This window comes from Pongo pygmaeus, chromosome 19 (genome assembly GCF_028885625.2).
Source record: "Pongo pygmaeus isolate AG05252 chromosome 19, NHGRI_mPonPyg2-v2.0_pri, whole genome shotgun sequence".
NCBI classification, from domain to species: Eukaryota; Metazoa; Chordata; class Mammalia; order Primates; family Hominidae; genus Pongo; species Pongo pygmaeus.
The window spans coordinates 787,651-803,766 of NC_072392.2; the positions used below are offsets into that span (position 1 = coordinate 787,651).

At 55.5% G+C, this 16,116-nt stretch overlaps 2 protein-coding genes across 7 annotated transcripts in view; one reads left to right on the forward strand and one right to left on the reverse strand.

Annotated features, from left to right (window-relative positions):
* The first annotated feature begins 327 nt into the window (after window positions 1–327).
* TIMM22 (translocase of inner mitochondrial membrane 22) lies at window positions 328–7,224 on the forward strand. Of its 2 annotated transcripts, none has more exons than XM_054459714.2 (4): window positions 328–855; window positions 2,272–2,468; window positions 2,978–3,050; window positions 4,491–7,224. In XM_054459714.2, the coding sequence occupies exons 1-4, from the start codon at window positions 390–392 to the stop codon at window positions 4,565–4,567; spliced, it is 813 nt and encodes a 270-aa protein (XP_054315689.2). In that variant the 5' UTR covers window positions 328–389; the 3' UTR covers window positions 4,568–7,224. The 2 variants fall into 2 exon arrangements, with proteins under 2 accessions (XP_054315689.2, XP_063511779.1); XM_063655709.1 differs by having other exon boundaries at window positions 557–855; window positions 6,239–7,224.
* Window positions 7,072–16,116, reverse strand: part of ABR (ABR activator of RhoGEF and GTPase) — a 226,798-nt gene continuing 217,753 nt past the window's right edge. For all 5 annotated transcript variants that reach the window (XM_054459706.2, XM_054459710.2, XM_054459707.2 and 2 more), the window contains 5 exons: window positions 15,392–15,531; window positions 14,252–14,386; window positions 13,207–13,312; window positions 10,442–10,589; window positions 7,072–9,846 (listed from right to left, as the gene is read on the reverse strand). In XM_054459706.2, the coding sequence (XP_054315681.2) occupies window positions 9,757–9,846; window positions 10,442–10,589; window positions 13,207–13,312; window positions 14,252–14,386; window positions 15,392–15,531 (619 nt within the window). In that variant the 3' untranslated portion in view covers window positions 7,072–9,756. The remainder of the gene's footprint in view (window positions 9,847–10,441; window positions 10,590–13,206; window positions 13,313–14,251; window positions 14,387–15,391; window positions 15,532–16,116) is intronic.

Sequence of the window (16,116 nt, forward strand, 5' to 3'; positions counted from 1 at the left end):
TGGCGTGAGCTCCCCGCCCGGTCCGTGCATTTACAGGACACGTTCACGCTTATCTACAAAGCATCTACCTCTCACCGCACCTTCCGGGACCACAGGATTTAACGCCTCACCGCCCGATGACAGCACGAGGCGGAAAGGGCAGCGACAATGCTCGCGGGTCCCCTCCCGGCGATCCGGAGCACGGCAGCCCCGGAGCGCGCGGTCACTCCTCGCTCCCCTCAGGAGCTCGTAAGAGCCCCGCGCGGGGCCGAGGCGCGAGAGCACGCGCAACGCTTCCTGGGAAATGTAGTTGGATGTCGGATTGGAACTACAAATCCCGGTACTCACCGCGCCGCAGCCCCGACCGTGAGGGCGCTTTGTGGTGAATCTGAATCTCTTTTGTCTGTGACATGGGGAAAGCTGTCCAAGCCCAATTCCATTTTCACAAGAGGCTTTCTTTTTGGAAACATGATAGCGGTCTCGCTGGTTGTGCGCACGACGAGCGTTGTGGCCGCGTCTTCCTCCTGCGGCGAATCTGCCGCTGCAGCACAGTGGCTAGGCTCAGGGCCCACCACGTGACGCTTGTCGAATCTGCTGCGGGGAGAAGGACGCGAGGGTTGCTTTGGGCAGCGACTGTCATGGCGGCGGCCGCCCCCAATGCCGGGGGTTCGGCCCCTGAGGCAGCGGGTTCCGCCGAAGCTCCGCTGCAGTACAGCCTTCTCCTGCAGTACCTGGTGGGTGACAAGCGTCAGCCCCGGCTCCTGGAGCCTGGGAGCCTGGGTGGGATCCCAAGTCCAGCCAAGAGTGAGGAGCAGAAGATGATGGAGAAGGTGATGGAAAGCTGCGCTTTCAAGGCTGCGCTGGCCTGCGTGGGAGGTGAGGCCGGGCGAGTGGGACCCTTGGGAGACTGAGGGCCTGGACGGCAGTGGGGATCTCTGCCGAGAAGACCACGCGCCTGGGAGGCGAGGGACTGCGGGCCTTGACCTTGACCACACCCCCGCCTCGTTCCGTGAATCGGGCGTCACCTCTCCTGCCCCCTCAGGTCAGCTTTCCTGATGAAAATTGGGTCAGAGAATCGGTGCTGTGGTTGGGGCCTAAAAGTTATTACATGACATCCTGGCTAACACGGTGAAACCCCGTCTCTACTCAAAATACAAAAAATTAGCCGGACGTGGTGGCGGTGCCTGTAGTCCCAGCTATTCGGGAGGTTGAGGCAGGAGAATCGCTTGAACCCAGGAGACGGAGCTTGCAGTGAGCCGAGATCGCGCCACTGCACTCCAGCCTGGGCGACAGAGCGAGACTCCATCTCAAAAAAAAAAAAAAAAAATGTTATTACATGGGTGACTTCATTCATCCGTTCATTCCCTTAAATTCGCTCATTCTCTTAAATCATTCTTTCAACAAATTGTTCCTAAGCAACTATCACGTGCCAGGTGAAAGAGACAAGAGCCTGGTCTTCATGGGGCCTGTATTATACTATGTGGAGAAGAATGTTGAACAGGAACACTGCAGAGGAAGGATGCAGAGATATGGAAATGCACATGCAGACGACTCTAGGGCAGCGGTTGTTTGAGGTTTGAAAAACTGAAAGACCACTGTGACTAGACAGCCCCGAGCAAGGAGAGACGAAGTCTGCACTTGTCCTTCTGTTTTTCCCTTAAGTTGGAGGGGAGGTGCCCGTGATTTTATTAAACTCATATTGACCATGAGGTCATGAGAGGGCATCCATCTGGACACGTCCAGCCGGCTCAGGAAGGTCAGATGTGGCAGCAATGTGGGATTTGCCGTTAGGTAGCTGTGTGGCCTTGGGAGAAGCTGCTTAACCTCTCTGAGCCTCAGTTTATAGAAAGGAGAGGCTAATAGCATCTGTCTCACTGGATTATTCTGAAGAATGAATGAGGCTGTGGCGTATCTGGCAGGTGGTGCTCAGTAAAGCATTACTGTGAATGTCACAGTGGCCAAGAGTGATTTGCAAAGTTGATAGCTGAACTTGAGGGTGGCTGGTTTACATATGAGAGAGTGTAGAGAGAATAGTGGGTTAACGATGGAATCTTGAGAAATGTTAGGGAATGAAAGGAAGAAATCCTAGAGGAGACGGAGAAGATGTCGTCAGTAACATAGACCCTGGATTGTGCAAAACTCTCCACCAGGCAAGTGGAGAGTTTGAGTGGCAAGAGGGGGGTGTCCTCTGCACCAATGGTCATCCAAAAGTATGGTCCCTTCCAGGATGATCCCAATACAGTAATCCAGAAAACATGCCATAGACACCTTTATCTCTGTGTTTGCTTCTAGGATTTGTCTTAGGAGGTGCATTTGGGGTGTTTACCGCTGGCATCGATACCAACGTGGGCTTTGACCCTAAGGATCCTTACCGTACACCGACTGCAAAAGAAGTTCTGAAAGACATGGGGCAGAGAGGAATGTCCTATGCCAAAAATTTTGCCATTGTGGGAGCCATGTTTTCTTGTACTGAGTGTTTGGTAGAATCTGTAAGTGTCTCTGCCTTCTGAGAAATCCTTGCTGGGGCTACCATTTCATTACTTTTAAAGAGAAATTGCCCTTTAAAAGTCATTTGAAAGTTTCTAGAAAGCAGATCGGAAGCATCAGATACGTTCTAGGTTGAACTTCCATAAAATAGTCCCTGTGGCAGACTTTTTGTGTGTTTACAGTACGGGCTTGCATTATTTTTTACCTTTTGTAGGCTAGAAGTTAGCTAATGATTTTAAACGAGACTTATTGGAGAGCCCCTTGAAGAAATTTTGATTATATTTCAAATGCTGGACTTGGTTTCAGCACTCTGGTGCCACCTACGGGAAGCATCTATGAACACATACTATATATATATATACACTGTATACTTAGGAACTCTATTTTTGAGAAAGATTAGGTTTCCTTTGGGTAGGGACTGAATGAGCTAACTAGCGACCCTGCGTATTTCTCCTTAATGGTCTGTCTTGGCTTGTTTCTTTGGCTTTAACGTGTACTTCTCCACCCACAGTACCGGGGAAAATCGGATTGGAAGAACAGTGTCATTAGTGGCTGCGTCACTGGAGGAGCCATTGGTTTCAGAGGTTAGTAAACGGCTCTCGAATGCTTTTTCTTTGTGGCCTTGGACAACGTGCTGAGGTTATCATTTCCAAACACACGAGTGTTCCAGGGACACTTGATCTTCTTCCCTCTGACGAATAAATCATGTTTGTTTCTGTGTTAACTCGGTTTTGGAAACTTGCTAGGATCTAGATTAGGGTTTCCCATCGTTGGTACTATTGACATTTTCGACCAGATGAATCTTTGCCGGGATTGGGTCTGTTTTGTGCATTCTAAGATGTTGAGCAGTATCCCTGGCCCCTCCCTACGAGATGCAAGTAGCACCCCCGTCCGTTGTAACAACTTTTTTTTTTTTTTTTAAAGAGACCGAATCTCACTCTGTCGCCCAGGCTGGAGTGCAGTGGCACGATGTCAGCTCACTGCAACTCCACCTCCTGGGTTCAAGTGATTCCCCTGCCTCAGCTTCCCAGGTAGCTGGGATTACAGGCGCCCACCACCATGCTCGGCTAATTTTTTTTTGTATTTTTTTAGTAGAGACCGATTTCACCTGGTCTCGAACTCCTGACCTCGTGATCTGCCTGCCTCGGCCTCCCAAAGTGCTGGGATTACAGGCATGAGCCACCACGTGTGGCCAACATTTTTCTCAATAATTCTAGACAATTGTCTGTTTTAATTTTAGATATAAATTGTAACAGTAGTATCTTTCTGCCCTTGGGGATTCTGATTTCTACCCATTGAATGCTAAGTACAGATATTCTAGAAATATTAGATTATCAGCTGCAAAAAAAAAAAGAAAAAAAAACAATTTGCTGCCTCTTCTCCCCGTTGGCATGTCCATTCGGAGCGTGGTGGAAGGCCTTGGTGACTTGACTTTCCTAGAAGCTGCAGTGTTTTATCACTGGGCCACTTTCCATCTGTCCTGCCCTGACTTACCCAGAGCAAAAAGCCGGTTTTCTCATCTTCTGAGAGACAGGATGATTTGCTGTCATGAAACCTGGTTTTGCTCCTCAAGCACCATTTATGATGACGGAGTGACTTCTCCACCGGTCGTCCCATTGCTCAGCTACGCCAGGGCCTCTTTGAGAACCTCTGCTGTCTCCAGGACTGCTTTGATCACCTTCCCAGGAATGTACAAATCATAAACAAATCAGGGTCAAGGCCATATGCTTTCGTTTCATTCCGAGGGCTGCTTCTCTCAGCCAGTTTCCTGCCTGCGAGGGGCTGTTTCCCTAAGACTAGAAATACCCTTTGAAGGAGAAAAGCTAAACAAATGTAGTTAGATAAAGCGCACTGGATTAGATCATATACACTGCTTCATTGATGTCTTCCAGAGCTATGATCGTTTGAATGACTTACAGTGCTTAAGCTCATTTCATGACACTGAGGGTGTGCAAACTTTCCGTGAGTGCCTCGTGACCCAGCAGCTGTCACCACAGGTCATGTTCTTTCTGTTTGTTTGACAGCTGGCTTAAAGGCTGGGGCCATTGGTTGTGGAGGTTTTGCTGCTTTCTCTGCTGCGATTGATTATTACCTCCGGTGAGAGTAATTGCCTGTGGGGAAGGACGATGCCAGCCCCGGATCCGGGCTGCTCTCTGGAGGACAGTTTCTGTACCACACCAGGGCCTTGGTTCAGGGCCTGAAGACATCCGTTTTCCCTCATGTCGTTGGTATTCTGAGGGAGCTGCCTGGCTTCTCTGCCTCCAGCCTTCGAGGCAGGCACACTTTGCTGCTCCTGGACTCCAGCCAGCCTTCACAGAGGACGTCCCGTGCCAGATTCTCTCAGAGCAGATCGGGAGACAGGATGTTGACATATAGGAATTCAGCTCCACAAAGCTTCAGGCCTGACCACAGCTGGCCCTCTAGGTTGTTTGGTGTTGCGGGCACAGAGGTGACAGTGTCTCTACAGGCACTCAGGAAGCTGTTCTACCTTGGAACTCCATGCAACTATCTGTCTCGAATACCAGGGCAGGGCAAGGCAGACTGATGCCGTCCAACCAATTATCTCACTTGTTTTGTGTTCTGCCATCCTTGTTTTTTTTAAAAAAATACACCCCCCTCCCCCACTGCCACACACCTTACAGTTCAAAAGGTTGGTTTATTTGTATTTTATTTTCAAATTCCCTATTCCAAAAATAGTGCCGGGTGGCCCACAGATAACATCTGAAGGGAAAGAATGAGAAATCTCCCAGGGAGGCTGGGCATGGGGGCGCTGAGGCAGGGTTGTTAGAAGACTATGTCATCTTCACCAAGATCATTACATCTGCCAGGGCCTGCCTCAAGAAGCCCAGCCCAGCCTTTTCCTGGGATGCAGTGAAATCCCATCCATGAACTCGATGGGCCCCTTCTAGAAAAACCCTCCTGTGCCAGCCGAGAGGCACACACTGGCTTCACGACGTGACCGCTGGACCAGTCCTGTGCTGGCCGAGAGGCACACACTGGTTTCACGACATGACTGCTGGACCAGGCCGAGCTCGAGGCCACACATGAAGGGTCCTGCTGTGGTCATCTTGGTGACTCGGTCACAGCAGCTACTGGCCAAGATCAGATGTCGCTGAGGGGCCGTGCACCACCATCCTCGTTCTCCGGGGTCAAGGAAGTGTTTTAACATGTCGTGTTTTCCACTTGACCTTGTGGTATTTTTCTTGGCCTAGCTGTGTGCCATGGATATTTAAAAAAAAAAAAAAAAAAAGCCGTCTACAATTGGGCTTCAGCACTGGTGCTGCTTTACCCTGGTGCTTTGTGGGGGAGATGACACTAATGGAGTCAGGCCTTTGCTCTTGGGTGGGGCACAGGCAGGTAGCTTGGCGGGGGCCACACAATTCTGGGCACCTTCAGCCAGTGGTAATGAGTCTCCTTTTTCCTATAATACGGTAATTCCTCTACCCTTTTTTTGCCTTCTTCCTCATCTGCCCTGTCTTCTGGCCCACACACTCTTAACCAGAGTTCAGATTCAGCTTACATGGCCTGGAGGCCCGAGTGTTTGTACATGAGTGATGATGTCAAACCCAGCTGGTAACACCTTCCTTGGGCCATGTTTGCCGTTTCCTTGGAATGAATGTGAGTTCCTGCTCAGGGCTCATGTCCTTTTACGGTGAATTCTATATAACGCCCCTCCCAGTCTCACAGCTAGGAGGCTTCATCACTGCTAGGCCAGTTGGAGCATTCCCTAGAGCTCAGAACAAATTGTTTCCTCTGCTGTCCCTAAATACAGGACACCTACAAGCACTCTGAAGCAAGGGCAGACACTCCTCCCTGGTACCTGTCAAAGTCCTAGGATGCCTGGGATCTTCCATCTTTCAGTCTAGCACATGGGACCAAATACAAGAGAAGCTGCCCTCACAACGGCCTTGGAAAAGATGAGCACCAGGGCTGTCAGTAGCCATCAGTTCAGTGAGCCAGGCATTGTCCACGCTGCCTATTCACTCGAGAGATGAATAGTTTCCTGTTTTCGATGGCTGGGGAGCCAGTATGAGCTCATAAACCAAACAGCAGTTTTCAGAGACATCTGTTCCTGATCTTCAGAATAAACTCAGTGTCCAGTTGCTTCGGCTGGTGGGAGCCGATATTCACGCCACTGGCTCTCTCAAAGGGAGGGTGGGCCCTCGGAGACCCAGCTTCTCTGACAAGCAGATTAGACGAAAAGGCTGCCTCAAAGATGTGCCACTTTGAAGGAAAACGTAGAGAAGCGTTTACATAAAAGAAGATGCTTCCTCTTCAGCGGACAACTTCATGCCACTTACAAGGCATGCTGATGGCCAGATCCCGGGTGGGACATTTGTACTGTAGCAGCACATGGCAAAGGCGAGCCAGAAGCAGCCTGGATGCTGGCTGATCCGGAGGCCTTTGTGAAGAGCAAGGAGAGGGCTCGAGCCCACATCCCTGCAGCTCTGCCCCAGCCCCCGTGGGCCACAGGGAGGCTCAAGGGGAGTGAACTAGGTAAACAGATTCCTGGAAACTCACATCTGGATGCAGCTGGAAGAGTTAAATATTGACATTGGTGGCTTCCCTGGACCACTGCGAACACAAACATCCACACCACAGGGCTGAGTTTTGTGCAAATGTTGGGGCTTTGCATTTTTTATTAACATTTTCCTCTCACGTGGTTTACATCGATTTATAATAATCTACATAAGTTGAAACAGAACATAGACAAAAAAATATATCCTTACCAACTTATTAAAGTCAGATATTCATGAAGGGTCCCATCCTACCTGTGTATCAGCAGAAACTGGCAGCCATCAGCCATTGCCCAGCAAGGACAGGCAGACCTGGGGTTTCTTAGCCTGACTCCTGCCGGGCACAGCCCACCCTGCTGGGCACAGTGACTGGAGGTTCCAGGCTGCACAGTCCCTGCTCACAGAACCCTTAGCCTGACTCCTGCCGGGCACAGTGACTGGAGGTCCCGGGCTGCACAGTCCCTGGCTCCTGACTCCTGCCGGGCACAGTGACTGGAGGTTCCGGGCTGCACAGTCCCTGGCTCCTGACTCCTGCCGGGCGCAGTGACTGGAGGTCCTGGGCTGCACGGTCCCCAGCTCACAGGAGACCCTGCTGGGTGTTTCCTTAGTGCAGTTTAGTCCAGGTCTGGCACCTGACCCTCCCCACTCTGGGGGTGGGATTTATAAATATGAGCCTTTGCATTTCTCAGCTTTTGCAGCCTTCCCGTAGCCTGTTCTCACGTTGCCTCAGCAAGCTTGGGGCTGTGGGGCTCCCTGAGGCTGAGATGCGAAGGTGCCCAGTCTGAGCCGTGACTCACTCTGCCCCTTCCTGTCCATCGCTTTGGAAGCAAGCAGGAGCCTTCTGTGCCATACACCGACACTCAGATGCCAGGCAGGGACCTTAGGAAGGGCCAGGCGCTGGATCTTTAGACTCAAGTTCACCGCCTGTCCCAGGGAGCAAGGGCTCCCTGCTAAGCTGCTCACAGGCAGCTGATGGTCAGTACTTCCTTCCTCTTGGGCATGTCTTTCCTCCATGCACAGAATATTTACTGTTCTGCCCAAGACAACAGGAGTAAACAGGATCAAAAAGGGCTCTGCCTCTTACTGAGCAAGCGCTGCAGCCTTAGGGCCAGCAAACCCTTCTTTAAGACTCAGCCCCAAGCACAAGCAGTGGGAACTGAGCTCCCCAGCCCTGAGGGCCCAGAAACGACGCTCTGCCACATAGAAGAGCCAGGGAGCTGTAACTGGCTATAAGTCGAGCCCCTGGAGCTGCGTCTGCTCTCCTAGGCTGATGGCCCGAGGCTGGCAGCCGCAGCTCATGTGGGAAAGTGTACGGTGGGAATACACCTCACTCCTTCCTAGTACTGGGCAATGAGTCTTCAAGTCGGGTCCCTGCTCCCTGGCGGGTGCCTACAGCACCAAGGAGGCCCCAGCAGAACTCAGCCCCTAGAGGCGGCTGTCTGATTCCCCACTCTCCCCGCAACTTCTGGAGTTCCCAATGTTTACCCAAAAGGCTGCATCCAGAAGCTGGGGTGGCACCACAATGGCTGACCACCGTGGGCCTGTGCCTTTGCTTCCCAGGTCCTGGAGGACCGTGGCAGTGCTTGGCTGTGGAGAGTGTGTAAAATCTAAGGCAAGAGTACCACGAGGTCCTGCGGTGCCAGGGAGCTCCTGGCTGCAGCCTGCCTGCCTGGACACCTGCTTCGGCCACATCAGTCACCCTCCAGGAAGCCTGGCCCCTCTTGAAAAGCCCCCACAACTCGCTCCTAAGAGCTGAGCTGCCCCACCCATGACCCGGGACACCCAGCGTGATGTGTGCGTTCCTCCCCCGTTCAGCCCGTGGTGTTTCCTCAGCAGCCTGACTGCCTCCTCCCCCGTTCTCTGCTGACCCTCTGGCTATCTCGATAGCAGGTCACTTGTGAGTCTTTACACTCAAAGGAAATAGAACAGCAGGGAAAGGAACTGAAAAGCAGTAGAAGAAACAGTCAGAGATGCCTCACTGATAGGCAGGAGGCCGAACAGGTAAACCCCAGAAGTGGAGATTCCCAAATGGAAAATTCCAGAAATGGGCACTCCAGCTCTGTGCTAAGCTGGGGACGAGTGTGAGTGTGTCTCCTTGTCCAACATTTGCACAGGCAGCAAGGCAAAGCAGGTGTGCTCCCAAAGGCGGAGGCTGAGGAGGGGCCGGCAGCGGCAAACGGCAGCATCAAACGGGCCGCCGCTGCCCCGGCAACCCGGGGCCTCTTCAGAGCTTTCAAGGTGATGCAGCGAAGACCGAGGGTGCACACGCATGCAGGCAGGCTGGGAAGGAAGAGCGGGTGGAGGAAGACTGAGCGGGGGCTGCCAGGAGACCGCCATCTGGGAGCAGGGCCAAGAGAGAAGCTGGCAGCGGTTACACAGCGCAAAATAAAAGGCCTTGGGCTGGACTCAGGAGGAAAGAAAGTGCTGGAGGAAATGAAAGAACAAAGCGGGCTGTCTGTGCCCACGCCGGGCCGGTCACTACCTTTTCTGCATGACAAGTGTACATAAAACAATTCCCGAACAGCACGGAGCATCAGACACAACTAGAGGTATGGAGGGCAGGAGGTGGGTGCGGTGGTGAGGCTGGGGCTGGGCAGCCGGCTTTGTACAAGGTGGCACAAAAGACGTACGCATTCCAGTTCTTGGAAGCTGGCTTCCCTCGAGTCTGGAGTGCTGGGTTTGGGAGTTTTCTATTGCAGTCTTTCAAGTCTGAGTTGGACCCCGGGCTGGAGGGGCTGGCTCCACCACCCCCCCGCAACCGCCCTGCCTCGGGCTACACGTCGGTGGAGAAGTACAGTGTGTTCCGCTTGAGTTCTGCGAAGGAAATGGGGGGGTGCTGCAGGTAGTAGAGGAGGACCTGGACCTGTGGGAGACAGGAAGGCGGAGGCTGGGCTCCCTGTCCTTGGCCTCGCCGTTGACGTGCGAGAAGACGACGTGGTCCTTGCTGGCTCCAGCCCGTGTTGCCCCTCCCACTCCCTAGACTGGCTCCGCCCACCTCCCCTTCCTGGGGAGCCCAGGTGTGTTTGCCTTTCTGCAGCCGTGGAAGGCGCTACAGGGCAGAGGGTGGGGGGCCTAGGGCCACTTCCCCAACCTGGCCATAAGCTTCTGCTCTGTCCTGAGGCGGCCACAGTCTGGCCCCTACTCTGGGTCTTGCAGGAATCCCAGGGAAGCCTCCTGCCCTTGGAAGCAACCTCAGAGCTTCCACGTGTGAGGACAAGGTTCCAGCATCTCCCCACCCCTGGGCTTGCTTTCTGAGACCGAGGCCCTCCTGAGAATGCAGCCAGCATCTCTGGGCCCTGGTCTAGGCTCACACGTTTGTTTTGGCCTGGGAGGGGCAGAAGTGTCTGCAGCCCTCAGCTTCCCACGAGGGAAGAGGCAGGACTCTGAGCTGTTCTCTCTCCTCCTAAGGGGCTGGTCTCACCCTCTGCCAGCCACGGGCCCGGGCGGTGCCGGGGTACCTGTGCCATGACGTCATGGGACCAGATGTCCGCAGCCGAGGTGAGGTGTGCTTTGCTCTCCACTTCTGAGGGTCTCAGTAACGTGGGTCCAAACACGGTAGCCAGGTTGTGAAGTGACATTTTGTTGATGGGCTCCTTCTCGGCAACCCTAAGAAGAAGAAGACGGGGAAGAAAGAAGCCCTTCCTCAGCAGCCACTCGGAGCTCCAGGACCCTTGGCCTTCACCGTAGGAGCTCCTGAAGGACTCCTGGAAGGGGTCACCTTGTCTCCGTCTCCTAGGAGTGGGGACCTCCCCCGGGGGAAGGGGACTCATCCAGGAGAGCAGGGCCCCAGCCATGTGCCAGTGTTCTGTGCTAACATCTCTAGCTGCTGGGTCCCCCTGGACTGATGGTGAACTGCCAGAGCCAGGGAGCCCACAGATGCCAACTCCAGCTCCCTTGCCTGAGAGCAAATGCTGTTCTAAAAACTTTCCCTGTAACAATTCACACTCGCCGCAGTCCTTTGAGGTAAATATGATTATTGTCACCCCCATTGTGTAGACGAAGAAACCGAAGTACGGAGGGGTTAAGTGACTTGCCCAAGGTCACACAGCCATTAAGTGGTAGAGCTGGGATTTGAATCCAGGTAGCTGCCTCCAGGACCTACCGCTCTGTTGCTTATTCATGTGCTAAGTGGCCCAAAAGAAGAGTTAAGGTGGATGGGGCAGAGGAGAAAGGTAGGCAGGGCCTGGAACCCAGCAGGAGTCACTAGCTAGACCTGGGGCTCTGCCAGCTGTGCTGGGGCAGGAGCAACCCTACTTCCAGATGAGCCCGGGGACTGTCCCCCTGTGCCTGTCCGGAAAGGTCGGCCTCGTGGGACCCAGGGCTTCCTCTTGTGCCTCTGCGGAAGGGTCTGCCTCGTAGGACCCAAGGCTGCCTCCTATGCCTCTCCATCTGCCTCATGGGACCCAGGGTTGTCCTCCCTCCGGATCCTCCCCTGCTTCTCTTACTCAACAGGCCAGATGCTCTGCAATGCTTCCCTGGGACAACAGCAGGAGCTGCCATCAGGGCTGGTGTCCAGGCAGGCCCAGGGTCAGCAAACATATCAGAGGGCCTCTGGTTCTCCTTCAGTCTCAAAAAAAGTTTCTGTGCTGAGACCCACCCACCCTAAGCAGTGCCTCTCACCCTTTCAATACCATCATTCTCACCCTCCAGGCAGGAGCTGTGGCTGCGCCTGCTTTGGAAACAGGCAAACAAACACTGTGATGCCAACAGGCAGCTGTGCAGCGGGGCCAGCCCCTCACCACACGCGCGCACACGGTCCAGCCAGGGGCCCAGATGTGGGAACAGACTGTGCCCAGTTCCCAGGGTGGGAGCCGAATGAATTTTCCCTTCCCACTCCTCCCCACAAGGCTTGCCAAACGCTTTCGGAATTGGTTGGGGCTCTGGTCCTGGCCAAACCAGAGGAAAAATGTTTCATGATGGGAAAAACAAGACACCAGCCCCGGGCGCGTCCAGGTCTCCGCTGGCTCTCCCGAGCCTGGCCTGGCAGAGCTGCAGCTGGGGGCCTGGCCCTGAGCTGGGGCTGAGCTCAGGGAAGAACTGTTCCACAGAGCGGCCTGAGGGGGCTCCCTGGTCCTGGTGTGCAGGTGGGTTTAAGGGACACCCAGGGACTGCCTCCCCCTGCAAGCCTGAGGACCTCTGAACCTTGCTACAGGTACAAGCAACTTTAGCCACTCTTGGTTGGACCTGACTAAAAAGGGTGGTGGGAAGGCAAGAAGGGTCTGAATTTAGGATCTGCACGTTGAGGGCTCTAAGGACAGATCTGCTACTAACCCAAGCAAGTCTCCGCCTGGTGTGGGGACTCAGTTTCCCTATGTCAAGTGAGGTGTGGGCCAAGACCAGTGGGTTTCACCTTTTTTGACTATGGCCACAATACAACCCACGTTGTGACACAGTCCACACGCCTCCATGTAACTGACCTGCACTCGAAGCTTGCAGTGTATCCTCCTGCTGTCCATCCCCACTGCTGTCCATCCCCACTGCTGTCCACCCCCCACTGCTGTCCATCCCCCACTGCTGTCCACCCCTGCACTGCTGTCCATCCCCCACTGCTGTCCACCCCCCACTGCTGTCCATCCCCACTGCTGTCCATCCCCACTGCTGTCCACCCCCACTGCTGTCCATCCCCACTGCTGTCCACCCCTGCACTGCTGTCCATCCCCCACTGCTGTCCACCTCCTCACTGCTGTCCACCCCCCACTGCTGTCCACCCCCCACTGCTGTCCACCCCCCACTGCTGTCCATCCCCACTGCTGTCCACCCCCCACTGCTGTCCACCACCCCCCACTGCTGTCCACCACCCCCCACTGCTGTCCACCACCCCCCAGTGCTGTCCATTCCCACTGCATCTAGAAATGGCTACATTGGTTGAATGAACCACCAGTAGGTTGGGACCCACTGATTATAAAACCTGCCTACCGTCTAATACTATCTGTTCTCCATTTCATTTATAGAAGGCTGAATTGACTCAATGAACCACTGGTAGATCGGGACCCATGATGATAAAACCTGCCTGTAGTCCTGGACTCTCACCCTGCCATTCTGAGCATTTTGTGGTGAATATGTGAGGTTACTACTGGTTACGGGACCCAAATATTTCTCAAAACAGAAAAACATGAGTGCAAGAACTTGGAAAGCAAACTCTCACTCCCCACAGACAGCCCGATGGAGGCCAGCGCCCACGAGGACGGACTGAGGAGGTGGGGTTGGGGCCACTCCCCGTTACCTTTTCAAGTGTTCCAGCAGGAAGAGGAAGGTGATGAGGTTGGGGTCGGGCAGGGAGCGGAGCAGGTGCATCATGCAGTTTTCCTTGGCAGCAGGGTCTGACAGGGCTGTGGGAGAGAAGGGCCAGTGCGGCGTTCGGCTCCTGGGGCTCCCCGCCAGAGCCCCTGTGGTCGTGAGGCTGTGGGCCCCTGCAGGAGAGCCCAGGCTTCCAGGCCTTTGGGGAGCAGACCCCACAGGGGAGGGCCTGGTGTCTGGGTGGGCTGTCAGCAGCTGCTTCCTCCAGGAGGCCCCACCACGACTGGTAACTCAGCCAGGAGGCTGGCTGGTGGGAGCAGACCCCCTTCCTGCAGCTGAACGCATGGGCCTTGGGCGCTGGGGCATCCCCCGTCTCGAAACAGGACACCCCTGGTCTGTGTGGCTAAGGTTAAGCCAGTAGGGACATATCCTGCCAGTGGTGGATTCTCTTTCTCCACCCTCTCTGCTGCTGGCGTGTGGGTGCGAGCAGCCTTCCATGGGGGGGCTGAAGCTCCGGTCTGCCCCAGAAGCAGAGAAGGCTGAAGGGATGCCTTGGGGCTGGATTTGGCCCAGGCGGGTGGAGGCGGAAGGCCTGCTGGCCGGGGCCCTCAGCAGAGGTGACGGGACGGTGTGTGGTCCCGCTGGCTCAGCACCACCCGTCTCGAGTGCCCTCTGGCTTGAACCAGCCTCCTCCTTGGCTCTGGGATGCTGGCTTCTGGCCACTCACCTCAGGGCAGTCTTCCCTGGATGCTCGAGCTTCCAAGCAAGAGGCCAACGTCCAAACAGGAAGCAGAAGGGGCTGCCCATGCGGACATCAGGGGCAAGAGGCAGGCGAGAAAGGGCCTAGTGTCTGCACCAGGTCCTAGCAGGCCACACCTCACCCTCGGGCCCCTCAGCCACAGGCCCCAGTGCACTGGGAAGGTCAGCCAGCAAAGGAAGCCACAGATATTTCTCCTGCTGGTTACTTCTCCAGGCAGGGAGTTCTGGCTCAGTCTGGCCCAGCCCAGCCCTAGGAGCCCTCAGGGCCTCACCGATGCCCTCCATGAAGGCTGGGTAGAGTCGGTCCGTGAGGAGCGGCTCGGGCAGTTCCCGGAAGTAGAGCTTGAGCGTCCCGGCGATGGCGTTGATGTCCATGTCACTCAGCATCAGCAGGATGTCCTTGTTATCTGCAGGGGGTGGGGCCGAGGTCAGGCAGCCTTAGCCGGGCCGGCGGCCCTGCTCCACCCCGACCCATCCTGACACACCCCCCACCCACTCCATCTCTGGTTCTGGTCTCCCCCGGAAGAGCGGGACGTAGAGAGTGCCCACAGGTGTCTGTGACTCGGCTCTGTGGGTCGGGGCTGGGGGAACAGGGAGAGACAGCCTGGGGGCCATCTGCTGTGGCTGCTTGGGAAAGGGTGTTTGGGGAGTGAAATCCATCACCCAGAGTTCAGAGCCACATTCCTACCGTGTGGCCCGCAGCTTCCTTCCGACTGGAACCTCCCCATCGCTAAGGCCCTCTCTGGAAGGCATTGCACACTTTTCACACGTAAAAGCATGTTCTGACAAAGCCTCAGCTGCTAGGCTGCACAGAGGAGCCAACGCCGGCAAGTTCCCAGGCCCCACCCCATCCTCCACTCCAGGCTCCCCACGGATTCATCCCTGCCTGGCCAGCCCAGGTTTCTTGACAGTTGGGTATGTGGCTGCTGCAGCCTGAACCAGCAGGAGCAGGGATGAGAAACCAGAAAGGTCAGGCCTCACCACGGTGGGCTTTACGCAGAGGCAGCACTGCCCCAGAGGGGACTGGGGGCCCCGGAGACAGCAGGTGCAGGCTCAAAGCTCTTTCCCTATGGCTCACCAGGCACCCAGGAACTAGCAAGAAAGCCAGCCATGCAGACTCTGGAGTCAGATCTGAGTTTAAGTCCAGAACCAAAACCTACAAGTTGGGTCATCCTGGGCAAGCGACTTGGCCCTTCTGAGTTTCTGCAGTTCCTTACCTGCAGCAACGGACAAGAGATTCGAGGGGAGGGGATTACGTGAAAAAATGCAGAGAAAGCACTTGCCACAGGGACTCTGAAGCAGACCAAGCCTCCTCTCCAGGGAGGCTCCTGGTTCCCCCCAGCTCTCCTGTCCATCCCACCAGCCTGCTCGGACACAGCCACACCCGCCCCGGCTGGGCCTCCCAGACTCACTGGCATCGAAGACGGCCTTGAGCGCCTGGATGTCCGTGGCCACGCCCGAGATCCGGTAGATGCCAACCTCCTCGATGCCTCTCTTCTCCACCTCCTCCACGCACTGCCGGACGATGTAGGGCACCTTGGAGCGCTCCCGCCTGGGGTGGGGCGTGAGGATGGGTGGAGGGCGGCACCACAACAGCTCTCCCATAGCAACCCCCCACCCAGCACACCCACACCCTGGAGAGCTTCTAGCATTTGGGATGGAGAGCTGGGGCGGGGTGGGGACAGGGCAAGAAAAGGGCAGAGAAAAAGGCCACCGCACCGCACCCCGGCCAGCCCACCCCAGGCCTGCCTGCGGAAGGGGCAGCGAAGGACGTGGGCAGAAGCCTTGGGAACTTGGGAAGGTAAGGCCGAGACTCTAGGGAAAGAACGTCCCCCAGATTCAGACGCTTGTAGGAGGCCCAGCAGGCAGCCCACACGAGGAGGTGGGTCAGGCCTGAGACAAGGGGCCGGGGTGGTGGTGAACTGGGGGACACGTGCCCTTTCCCGAGGGGCAGCCAGTCCCCGTTGGTGCCGAGCCCAAACGCAGGCCCCCGGCTGACACAGCTTCCCGCTTATTACGAGGTGCAGACGATCTGGGATCTCACAAGAGACCTTCCAGCGTTTAAGTGCTGGCTCACGTGCTTCTAAAGCGTCGTGTGAGCGCCTCCGCGGCCACTCTGGCTCCACGCTGGCCGTCT